Genomic DNA, 12,697 nt, shown 5'->3' on the forward strand with positions numbered 1-12,697 from the left:
AACCGTTAGTGAACAAAGTGAGTGTCCCTTTTACAAAGTTAGGGTTTCCATCAAAGGAGTGGTCCATTATACTTCTTTATTGGATCAATATTCTATGCTTTTGTAGTGTCCATTGCTGTTCACCCCACAACCAACTGAATAATCATAGAATATGATTTTTTTTCTATTTTTATCAATGAAGAGGACAACTTATTTGACACATATCAATCCATGATATTCAATCTTCAAACACCTTTAAACAAAAAAATCTTTAAATAATTATAATAATAATGCACAAACCAAATAACCTCGATGATAAAGTAATTGTTATTATTTCTTGAAATCAGGTTTGAACTTATGTATATGTTAAATATTTGGGATTCCAATGTATAGTACACCTCTCAAACATAAACACTTAGATAATGGATAGGTGCCATTAAAATAAATAAATAAATTATAGTTAAATTATCTTTTGACAATCTTGAAAGATACCATATTTTATGTACTTTTGTTTGCTTTTTGTATTGGAATTGAATCTGTTCTTTGAGAAATTATCAACCATTTAATAAAATAATCACTTACAATCTAATTAGAAATTTATTAGTACAATCTTTTTATGTTGGACCGAGTGGTGTGATGGTAAAGATTAATTTAAACAAAAATTAAGATGATGGTTCCCTAGTCACAAGGAGTCATGTTTCCAATACTCTTGTGTGTTAGGTCGATGCATAGATTTTGTGAGGGACACCACTAAGCATGTGGTTTAATTTTAAGTCTATGTGTTTCCCACTGGCAAGGCTGGTCAAATAACAATTGATATTTGTGAATTATTTTTTTTACACTCCCGGTTCCTAAGGTTTTACTATGACTAATTCGGATCGATCAGGGCCGCACACCTGACTGTGATGAATGAAATATTTGTGGCGGTCAAATCACAATTGATATTTGTGAATTATTTTTGATAATTAACTTGTATTTATATTATTAATATGAGAAAATATATTTAAATTGACTGAATATTAAAATATTAGAGGTTAAAATTTTGGAATTAGGATTAAATTTTAAAAAATAACATTAACGAATAAATTCATTATTATATCAAAATTTTCAACTATTATGTAGTCTACTATTAATTTTTATGAGAAATGTTTAACTTGTTACTTTTTAAAAGTAGTTGATCATTTTGAATTTTATTATAATTCAAAAGATTTAATAGAAAAGGATCTATAATCTTGTGGCTACTTCATATTTGTGTGTATTTTACCCTAAAATATAACGATATAATAAGAATATTTGAGATTTAATAGAAGAACAAAGTGTTTTGAAACGGTGCGTTTTTGAAAGAGGGGAATACGTATGGGAAAGTGGGGACTAGTACTGCCAACAGTGGCAGAACAAACAACAGCGACATTTGCGCTCGTCCTACGTGTCAGCTTTTGCCTCACACGTGTCCTTTTCGGTCATCTCCTTCCTGGTTGACTCCTCGCTTTTCTCGCGCGTCACCTACGTTCCCATCTAACTTTTTAGCCTTTATTTTTTTTCTCAGCATCTTCTTCCACTCTCTATCTATCTGTCGGGTAGATGCCCCTCACTCTGTGGGTCCCACATATGTTTCCTTTTAACTTTTCTAACTTATTTGTTAGAATTATTTATTTCCCGTGATAACGTTCTCCCAAGATTAATTGTTGAAGTAGAGCGAATTGCACAGTGTTGGCCGTAGGTCGCCATGCCTTCCGGGCGAACTACGACGTGGCAGCTTCAGACGTCCCATGCACAACCCAACCCATAGGTCGCCATGCACTCCGGACGACTAAGGAAGTCGCCATACACGCCCGACGACCTTGTCTCCTTGCATGGCCATGTGATATTTCTGCACGTATGCATGAGGGAGCAGAGGGTTAAAGCTTGGTCGTCGGGCATGAATCTCCCAACTATGACATGCAGGGCATGCAGAGGGTTAAAAGCTTGGTCGCCGGGCGTGCATGGCGACTTAGGAGGTCGTTGGAAGTGCATGGCGACCTATGGGTTGGGTTGTGCATGTCCCATGTACACAATCATTCCCTCGTCGGAAGCTGCCACCTCGTAGGTCACCCGGAAGGTATGACGACCTACGGCCAATACTGTGCAATTTGCCCTACTTCAGCAATTAATCTTGGGAGAACGTTATCTCGTGAAATAAATAATTCCAACACATTATCTTGTAGATTTAGCCTATTTTTTCTAATATGCGCCTCCCTATTTTTAAAATAATGTATTTATAATAGGAAATTTTTCTTTAAAGTTTTTATTAATCTAAAATAATTATAAGGTAATATATGTTTTAAAAATTTATAATTATTTGATAATAAAAATTTAAATTCTTTTAATTTTTGGTATTCAAATCTGAGATGTTTATGAATATCAATCACCCTTTTAACAATTGAGATGACTTCATATATGTTTTTTCCTTTAAAATCTTTATCTTTGAGATGTTAGTGAAAATAAAATAAATAAAATCGATTCAAATGATTTTTACTTAAAAATTTACATTTATTTAACTAAAAAAATGCTCTGCAAAACTTTCTTTTCGTTTTTTGCCATTGTTGAACTGCTTTGCTACACTCCTTTCCGATCTTCGGGTGGTCTGTTGGCCTTGGCTAGCGACTATCTTACTATTTTTTTTTGTATTTGTCTGTAGTGTTATTGTAAATAAATGATTACTCCTTGTATCTTTAGGGACACGAAGTTTTATATGGGTATTAATTATTCTCTCGACCTTTTTTCCTGTGATAGGGGTCATAGTTATCGTTGTTTTTCATTTTGATTTCCGGGACAATGTATATGTTTATATTCTTTGTCATTTTTATGGTCATTCTTGGTTTTGTGCAATTGTTTGTTTGACGTTAATATGTTTTCGGGATCGTTCTTTTGATTGATATTGATGCATGTTTGTTATCTGAGTTTGTGCGATAATATGTTGTGGTCTGTATGCCTGAGCGTGATCCATGTTATTCTATTTCATGTTGGTTGTGTTGTCATCTTTGTCTATCTTGGTACGGTGGTCGGCGTCTGCGACTTCTTATTTGGGGACTACCTCCTTTAACACGTGTTTGTACAGTTTGTAGTTTTGTGTCGGTTCTTATGAATAGTGATAGCTTCTTTAACACATTATTTGCTATCTATTCACGCCATCATACAATTTTGGTGTATCCGTCGTACTGCCAATACAATACGTATGTCTTAGTATATTGGATTTCTGTTAGCGCTTCATTGTTGTATTTTACTTATAAATATTTTACTTTACTCTCGAACAGTGTTCTTACTTACTCATTTTTCAGCTCATATAAGTTATTTAATTATAAAAAATTAAATAACTCAAATATTATTCATTTATACTTTAAAATATATATATATTTAATTCAAAATTTATTAATATTTTATAATTAAAGTTATAGTAATCAAATTTTGATCAATTCAATACTTCATCAACAAATCACATAATCATTAACAAATTCGATATAATATTTTTCTGTCAAATATTAATATATACTGATTCTGTGAACTATGATTATATCTATGATATATAAATATGCTAGGTTGGTTTGTTGAGATATACATCTGTCGACTATATTTATGAAATTTTATTAAAATATATCTTCATTTGATAAAATATTTAATAAAATGTGATTTTTAATTTGATAAAAAACAGAACTAATTAATTAGAAAGAAAAGAATTAATTTAATTAATTACAAAACTTTGGGAAATCTAACATTTGTTGTTGAATTTTTAGGGTATTTTTTGTGGGTATATTGATTTTTTTTGTTGGGGGGGGGGGGGGTTATGACATGTTAACATGGACACTAGCATCTTGAGTGGATTTACAAACGGGGCAAATATGAACCGTCAACCCACAAGAAGTACACAAGCACAAATGCCTGCACGGTAACAGCAGCACACAAGATTCTTCCTTCCCGCAGTTCCTACACCACCTCCCGCCGGTGATGCCACCTTTCTCGGCGGTCGTTGCCAACATGCACTGTTTCTCAACTTCCCAACTGCTTCCGCAACAAGACTGCGCATCATCAACCTCGTCTCCCGCCGCTTCCGCTGCGGTTGCAGCCTCCTCTACACCACTAGTACGCGCGGCGGTGAGGACTTGTTCTAGGTATGTCCGAAGCGCGTTGGCCGTTGCCTCGTTCGTTTGAGCCAAGTCTCGCCATTTTTGATTCTCTATGCACAGCGACATCACCCTTTCTTCGAGTGCCCAATTTAATTTCCCGATCTTCTCGATTTCTTCCTCTTTGGCTCTTAGCTTTTTCATTAATCCGCCTTCGATTACCTCCATTATCTTCCTCGCTTGCCTCTTCCTTTTCTCCTCCATTTCCACTCTCATTCTTTCCATCTAAAAAAACAATCCCCAAATCCCATAAATATCAATATATATAAAAAAACAAATCCCATCAATATTACAAAAACACTCACATGTTGGAAGATAAGATGATCAATATCCAACTGTTGCTGCTCCATATGAAGGGAAATATCATGACCCAGAAACGAAAACGGAGAGCAAGTTTTGCTATTGTCAATATTGCCCTGGGGTTGCTGAACAAGAGAAGGAAACGAAAGGATTGGATTAATGGAATCCCTTGAACGCTTTCTAGGTAACGGCAGAACATTGTTGCACGTCAAACTACTCTCTGATTTCATCGCCGCCGCGGCTGCAGCTTTTTGATCGTTAACCAAAGGGTTATAAAAAGGAAGCAATCCTTCCGCCGCCGCCGCCGTTGCGAAACCGTATCCCATCTCTGCGGGATACAGATTCCTGTTTGCTTCAATGGGATTCATCATTTCCCTGTAAACAAAGAACGATTTTAGAGACGGTTCAAAATCGAATGAAAAAGATTTCGTTGTTTAGAGAGTCTGGGTATGTTTAAAACGAACCTGTTTCCAAAGAACTGAGGGGGGGAAAGAGTGTGATGCCTAGCTTCAACAGCCATGGATTAGAGGGGGAAATGGAAAAATGATGGCGTTTGAATTGCCTTTGCTTTGGCTTTTATGAAGGGTGAAATGAAGGAGAGATAGAGAGGAGGGTGGTGGGGTTTATTTAGGTCGGTCCGGTTCGATTTATTTATTTTTATTAACATTATTTGTGGAGCCAAAATCTAAGGTTATATAAAAAAAAGCAGATTTATTTGTTGGTTTTGGTATTTTGCCTATTTTGGATTTGTTTGCCGAATTAACCTTCTCTTCCCTCTTATTTCAATCCAATATGCAACTCAATCCAAATAAAATTAGAAAATGCATGGCTTAATTGTGCTCCCAATCCCTATGCTCTTCTATGTTTGAAATGTACTCTCTCTAATTTTAACTCCAATATTTAATATATTTATACTTTTTGATACGATAATTGAAGTATAATTGATAATATTCCGAAAGAATTTTAAACTATATTGAACTACTCATGTGTTTCTTTTAACAACAAAAAGCTCATTTGAAAATAGGACTAAAAAAACCTTACAATATCATATTCATAATCGAAAATCTTATAATTTTATAGTATTCAACAGTTTAATTTTTTTATATAATATTTTATGTGTATAATATTAGTCTTCTGAATGTTTTTAAAAGACGTAAAATCTGGTTTAAATGAAGTCTTTTGACGACATTATTAATTAAAATTAAATAAACGAATCAAGAGATAAAGGACTAAATTAGAGGATTAAAAATAGAATGACTAATTTTCAGACGTATAAAGAATATAGGAACTAAGACCAAAATTAGACCAAAAATATAAATGTAGATCTCGGATTCTCGGTAATTTTCTAGGGTTGTAGACCCTAGAACCGGGTTTACCGTCTTCTTTACTTAATTGGTTGTGATGGAAAGATTCAATAACTGACAGTCAGGGCCTCTTCCGCGTGTAAAACGTCCACGTAAGCACAGCGGTGGGTGTTTTTCTTTTTTCCTTGATACCCTCTCCTGAAACAACGTGAAAGAAAGGGAAGGGGCCCACTGATACACGTGTGGGACAGGGTAAGTTACAAGACGAGGACAAGCTATGGGTCCCATGCCCAAACACTAAATTAAATTGCATTAGAAAAGGTTTAATCCTACCCTTTAAATCCCTACTCTTTCGGATTTTTTAAATTAAAGTCGAACAAGATGATAAGGTTGAGGTTTTCGTCATACTCAAAATCTTAATGTTATTTGAATTAATCTGAATTGAAAGGGAATGTTACTTTTCTTAAAGTTCCTAAATTCGAGTAGTTGCGTCTGCAGAAAGTGTGTTGCTAATTGGTTAAAAAAGTTTCGAACATATATTATCTTGTATTATTTGAATATATAATTTAAAAATTAAATTTCAATTGATAACACTTATTAAAATTTTAACAAAACTCAATTAATATGATTAATAGTGCACACAAAATTACAATTATAAATAATATAACAATATAATAACTATAATCATAATTAACGTGTACAAAACACATTCTAACTATTGTTAAAATATTATCTAAAATCGAACCTGCATGTGATATTGATAAATAATAAGGCTAAATTCATGGAACTAAAATATAGGGACCATATTTTAAAAGTGAAAATAGTATGGGGATTGGATACAAAATTATACCGGAACAGAGAAACAAATGTTGGAGTGAGAGAGAAAGGTGGGACGGGTACGTTGTACCCGGGGAAAGGAGTGCTGATACTTTGGCCTTTCCTATTGATTTCATTTATTATTTTGTTCGAAAATATAAATAAAATTAAATTCATGCGGGCCCCATGGATGAAGCAATTGGCCCTAATTTGTTATTTAGTTCTTTTGGCATTTACTTATGCCACGTGTCGAAATTCCTTTGTGTTATTTAATGCGGCTTTTGATTTAACAAACCATAATAAATATTATTTTTAAAATTTTACATTTCAATATTTTTTATATAAGCACAACTAATTCAATATATTTAGATTCTATTTAGATATATTTTAATTATTAATTTAAATTATAATTTAAGTCAAATTAAAGAATAGTCATTAATAACGTGGAGCTGATTTTTTTTATTCATATGAATTGGATCTAAATAAAATATTTCTCCATATATTATTTGATTCGAGTTTAAAGACGGTTCATTTAAGAAATCATATTCAATTTTTTAAATAAAAAATATAAATTTCAATTGAATTTTAGATATGCTCTGGTCCTAGACTGGGAGAGTTATTATTGACCTAATTTTTTTTTCTAAAAAAAATTATATATAAAGATTGATTATACTATTATTAGAGACTAAGCTATATTTCGTACTGGGGCCATTGCCCCTATTATTTTATTATTAAAATATATATGGATAAATATTAATTTAGAGATACTAATTTTTAGTTTATTTTTATTTTCTGCCCTCATTTTTTGTCCCCTAATTTTTATGGTTACTTATATTTTATCTCTCATTTTCTGTTATTAATTATACTTTGCCACTTTGAATTAGAATTATGACCATGTCCTTGATTATTATTTACTATTCGGATCAAGTCAAGTGTATTGTTTTTCACCTTAAGTTTAAATCCGACCATATTCGATCCAAACTTAAATTTTCAAAAAAAAAATACATAAAATCATGTCGAATCAAAATCTGTCTAATTTATATTTAATGTCCATGTGGGGTGAGACCATGTACACCGTTATACACGCGTTATCTTAATTCAATAATAAGACCCTTCTTAAGTAAAGTTACTAGTTGTGTTTAAAATGCTATAAAGTTTGAAGATTTCAAAGATAAACATTAAAACAAAATTCGGTAATTTATGAATGCTACTTGTTTATATCCAGTATCATCATCAAAGTTATCACATCGACGTACATAGATACACAAATTTAAATTAAATATTTTATTTACAATTTGACTTTTAAAAAATAATAATTTATCTTGGCAATATGAGTCACATGTTGAGATTGCTTATGGATGGTATTTTTATGTTTTGGATGGAATTACCAAAATAAAATTAGAACTTGTTAAGATTGCTTTCATGTTGAAGATTGGTATATTTATATTCTTTATTTGAATTGCCAATTTGTTGCATTGAATTTTAAAAGTTTTTTTAATGTCAAATAATATTGTGATAAGATCGTATCCCTTATTATAAATATTGAATTCAACGCATAAGGGAGTCTGAAACTTTAAAACTTTTGGAAAAAAATTAGGGTAAATTGTCTACTTAGTCATTCAATTATGATCATGTTTATGTTTTAATCACCTAACCATTTTTTAGTAAAATAATCAATAATGTTGTGCTTTGATTCTATTTTTTGTCACTTGTCTTTATTTTTTATCGTTGAATTCACGGAGATGATGATGTGGCCTGATATAATAACAGTTTTAGTGCCCAAAACTTATATTTTATGTTAATTTGGTCTTAATTCGAAATAATTAATTCATTTAATTTAACAATCAATATTTAAAAATCCTATCAACACTTATCTTGTACTCACCCTAAATTAATCAAAAAATATCCTACCAATCTATCCCATTTTCATATTCTTCTTTTCGGTCATATGTCCTTATTTTTTAGAAGAGGTGAACAATCATCTTATTTTCTAAAAATTAACGAAAATACTGTCACACTCCGTCATCGATAACATCATTTTTCTTTTTGAAATTATGGATTCGATTGAGTTTTGACATCCTTTATTTTATTCTTTGATTAGGTTTTGCTAAATCAGCCCCTAACACTACAAATCTACGAAAATATTTCAAAACTTCCATCCTTATCTCGTTTTCTTCTTTAAAATCTCTTAATTTTTTATGGCATTAAAGTTTAGATATAAAAACATGCCTTGATTTAAGACACAATAACAAAACACAAACTATTCCATGTGTCATATCATAACAATAATGTACTAATTGTATTCTTCCAAGGCAAATCTCCATCTCCATCTTCATTTTTAAACTTACATTTGAGCAATCTCCATCTTTCTATAAGGTGTTTTACGCTATTGTTTTAGCATCTTAAAATAAAGATTAACTTAAAGCAAGATTAGACAAATCAGCATCAATCATGGAGACAAAATGACAAAAATAAACATACAAAGATGGGGGAATTTTTGGGTTTTACTAAACTAAGTTGCCAACTAATTTTCAGAGATTGTACTGATTTCGCAGTGCATGATTCGTACATCTTGGAGAGGAGAGAGATATTTTTTATCGTATAAAATAATATATTTTAATTTAAATAAATTATTGAAGGTTTAATTATCATAAACCCACATGGGTTTATATTATCAAATAATTAAATAGTTTTTTTTAATTAAAAAAAGAGATGTGCCTTGCAAGGCAGGCCGTGCAGGCAGAGAGGTCCATTATATTAATTAATTATAAATTATAAGAGGTCCATTGCTCATATTTCCCTTTCATGGATCTGTCAAGCAATCGCTTGGAAAAATTAAATGATAATGGAGATTAAATTAAAAGAAAACTAAATTAACGTGTGAAAATTGTTTCTTAATAAATCAAATGATCACTCTTAGTTATATTATTAAATTTCAAGACTTTTTTTAATGTCAGATAATTAATATATTCACCTTTTTAATATATAATATTTTTATTTAATCTCGTGACGTCTTTAACATTATATCATCCATGTATACTCTATCTACTAGGATTTTGACGTGAAATCAAATAGTTAAAGGATCACATTAATATCTCTTATCATGAGATTATTATCCTTTTATCAAAAGACATATATAATAAATGTATAACGTCATTGTCTCTCTAATTAGTATGTCTCGTCTCTCTTAGATGTGACATTAATTTCTTTTCCCTTTCTCTTACCGAATAATGCTAATGAATATTTGATGTTGGATTTATATTTGAGCTATCATTGTTTATTGTATTGGAAACATACCTTACTTGGACTAAGCAAAAACATAAATATATATATATATTAAAAATATTTTTTTTTATAAAATAAGACTGTTCCCAACACTACCACAACCACAACCCTTTCATATATATATTATTTACTGAACTCAACGGTGACCTTTCTCTGGTAGGGCAAACGTGACTGTCAACTTTGCATGAATAATGCAAATGGCAACCAAACAAAAACAAATAAAGGGTTTCTGGGAAATTTCAAAGAAAAATATTGGCCTGAAATGGCAATTCTTAATTATTTATTTATTTCTCACTTGCAACATCAATGACACATTTTCCAACCAATTATTTAGATCATTTATGTTTATTTTATCTTCCTAATGCATGCCTGATGATGTCTGATCTGATCATTTCCCATGTGCATAGTATCATACTCTTGTCCCACTTCAAGGCAAAGTCATTTTCTCATTCATTTTCCCTCAATAATATGCTCACCCAAAAACCAGTTTCAGTCCACATGCAGATTTGATCTCATCATTCATGAATTGGACCTGCAATTTTCTCTTTCTTTTGTTTTCTTGTGTTCAAGGACAATCTATATTATGAAATACAAGAAAACAACAACAGATGTTCAGTTGCTTTCATATACATATGATATTGCAGTACAGCAATTTTTGACAGAAATTAATCATCGTGTAGCTTCACAGCCACAGTCATTGTGTGACATTTTCATGACAATGTGATGACAGTGTGCTTTTATTTTCCATGAATTATGTAATATTTCATCATTTGAGAAAATAAATAAATATTTTATTTTTATTGATGAGAACTTACTATATGGAGGAGGGAAATAAATAGTGTAAAATGTTGGAGTTCCCTTGATTGATATTTTGATATATTTAAGTTCTGAGAGCATTTATTATATAGTTTGGTAGGAAGCCAAAGCCAAGCTAATTCATGAATATAAATAAAGGGATCATGCATCGACACTAAAACACTATCATGCTATGTAGGTCAATAGGTAGACCTGGTGAAGATGTTTTCCCACACATTGTAAAATAAAATAAATTAATAAATCATGTATATTTACCAGTAGTTAATATATACGCATATTTATTAGTTTTTATATATTTTTTATTTTTGAAAATAATAAAAATATGGAAACATGAAAAGGCTGGTTCTAGAGATTGGGTTTAATTCTTATTTTCTATAATTCTATCTTTGTTTTATCATCATCGTATTTATTTTTTTAAGTTAAATAATATTCTATATTAATGGTGTTTGGGTTTAGTTTATTAGTTTGTCTGGGTTTGAATAGTGAGTATTTTGGGTTTAGATATAGATTTGGGCTTGGTTGGATAGTATTATTGGGTTTTAGTTTTTATATATATATATATAAATTATAGTAGATATTTAATAATTTATTTAATATTTGAAAAGTTTTGAACCAAAGAAATAAAAATAAAAAAATAGGAGAAACCCTAATGAGTGCCACCTCTCTCCCCGATAACCTTAGCAACCCCCGTAAAACAACTGGCCCTTCCTCCGACGATGGCCGTTGCATTAAAAAACCGCGTCGGATTGGAGAAGAGCCTCCGGAAGATGATCTAACGCCATGGATGCAGATAATTCCCACGCTGCTGATCAAATCAATGAGAGTGCCTATTCCAATATAGAAACCCTAGTCAATTCAGATCCTACTGCCATGGATGCTATTGTGCATAACCTTAACCCCACCGATTGCTCCATGCCTTACAAAGAAACACTAATGGGAGACAGCTCCAAAAATCCTCTCCCTGAAGACCCCATTATTGATGATGAGGAAATTTAATTGCTTGAAGGCGATGTTGCGCATAGTATGGTGAACCTATTGTCTCTATTGATTTTTCTCCCCGTGTCCAAGAGTTGGCGGCTAAAAGCCTCGACCAAACCGTAGTTGTTAAACTCTTAGGCAGGAAGATTGGGTACATAACCTTACGCAACAAGATCTATGAACTCTGGAAGCCGTCTCAGCCGATGCGGATTATGAATATCGAGAATGATTACTTTCTCGTCACCTTTCGCGCACACACTGATTTTCTAAAGGTTATATCCGAAGGACCATGGATGGTTTTCAGACATTATTTGATAGTTGAACCGTGGACGGTGAATTTCCCTACGTCCCAACTCCATTCGAAGAAGATCACAGCTTGGATCCGCCTCTCAGGATTGCCAGCTACAAAAATATTTGTGTGGTCGATTGAATGCCACTTTAATTTCGTCATTTCCATTAATATTTTACATTGGAAAAATAAGTTTGATCAAAGTAATATTAGTTTTCTAGATTATTTTATTATCTTATAATTGTACACATAAATTTTGATTTGATTTTATGCTTGAAATTAAAATTTTGTACGCGTAGATTTTATGATTCTAGGTAAAGATGAGATAGGGATTTGAATAAAAATGAGATGCGGTGATTTTAAATTATTTAAAATATGAGATAAGAATAAAATAAATAAATAAATTAAAAATATATTGAGAATAAGAGAACTTATGGTAAAAACAACCTCAGGCTTTAACTTTGCCTCAATTCCAATAGATCATCGAAATAGATTTTCACTTCGGATAACTGTCGTTTACAATCTACAAGACCCAACCCCTATAACTTGTTAATCTCTTGTAAACCGATAATTCAACAACTATCTTTGAATCAATTCCTTATGTGGACTAACTACGGCTATCGTCGTCAATACTATCTCAATTTTAAAGTTTTGGAAAAATCCGACTCGGAGTCGTGGATTACATTGTCTCAATGAGAATAGAGTCCGATCTCAATTTCCCTTAGCCGACCGCCGCTAAGTGTGTTCACAGGAAGTTGAATTTGCTACTAGTC

General features: G+C 31.8%; 1 protein-coding gene across 1 annotated transcript; it reads right to left on the minus strand.

The window, feature by feature from the left end:
* Window positions 1-3,783: 3,783 nt before the first annotated feature.
* Window positions 3,784-5,010, minus strand: LOC120160445 (probable BOI-related E3 ubiquitin-protein ligase 3). Its single transcript, XM_039170860.1, has 3 exons — window positions 4,901-5,010; window positions 4,442-4,811; window positions 3,784-4,361 (listed from the first exon to the last, which is right to left on the minus strand). Exons 1-3 carry the CDS (start codon window positions 4,954-4,956, stop codon window positions 3,798-3,800), a joined length of 990 nt encoding a protein of 329 aa, XP_039026791.1. The 5' UTR covers window positions 4,957-5,010; the 3' UTR covers window positions 3,784-3,797.
* Window positions 5,011-12,697: the final 7,687 nt, after the last annotated feature.

This window comes from Hibiscus syriacus, unplaced genomic scaffold (assembly GCF_006381635.1).
Source record: "Hibiscus syriacus cultivar Baekdansim isolate YM2019G1 unplaced genomic scaffold, ASM638163v2 tig00111392_pilon, whole genome shotgun sequence".
NCBI classification, from domain to species: domain Eukaryota; kingdom Viridiplantae; phylum Streptophyta; class Magnoliopsida; order Malvales; family Malvaceae; genus Hibiscus; species Hibiscus syriacus.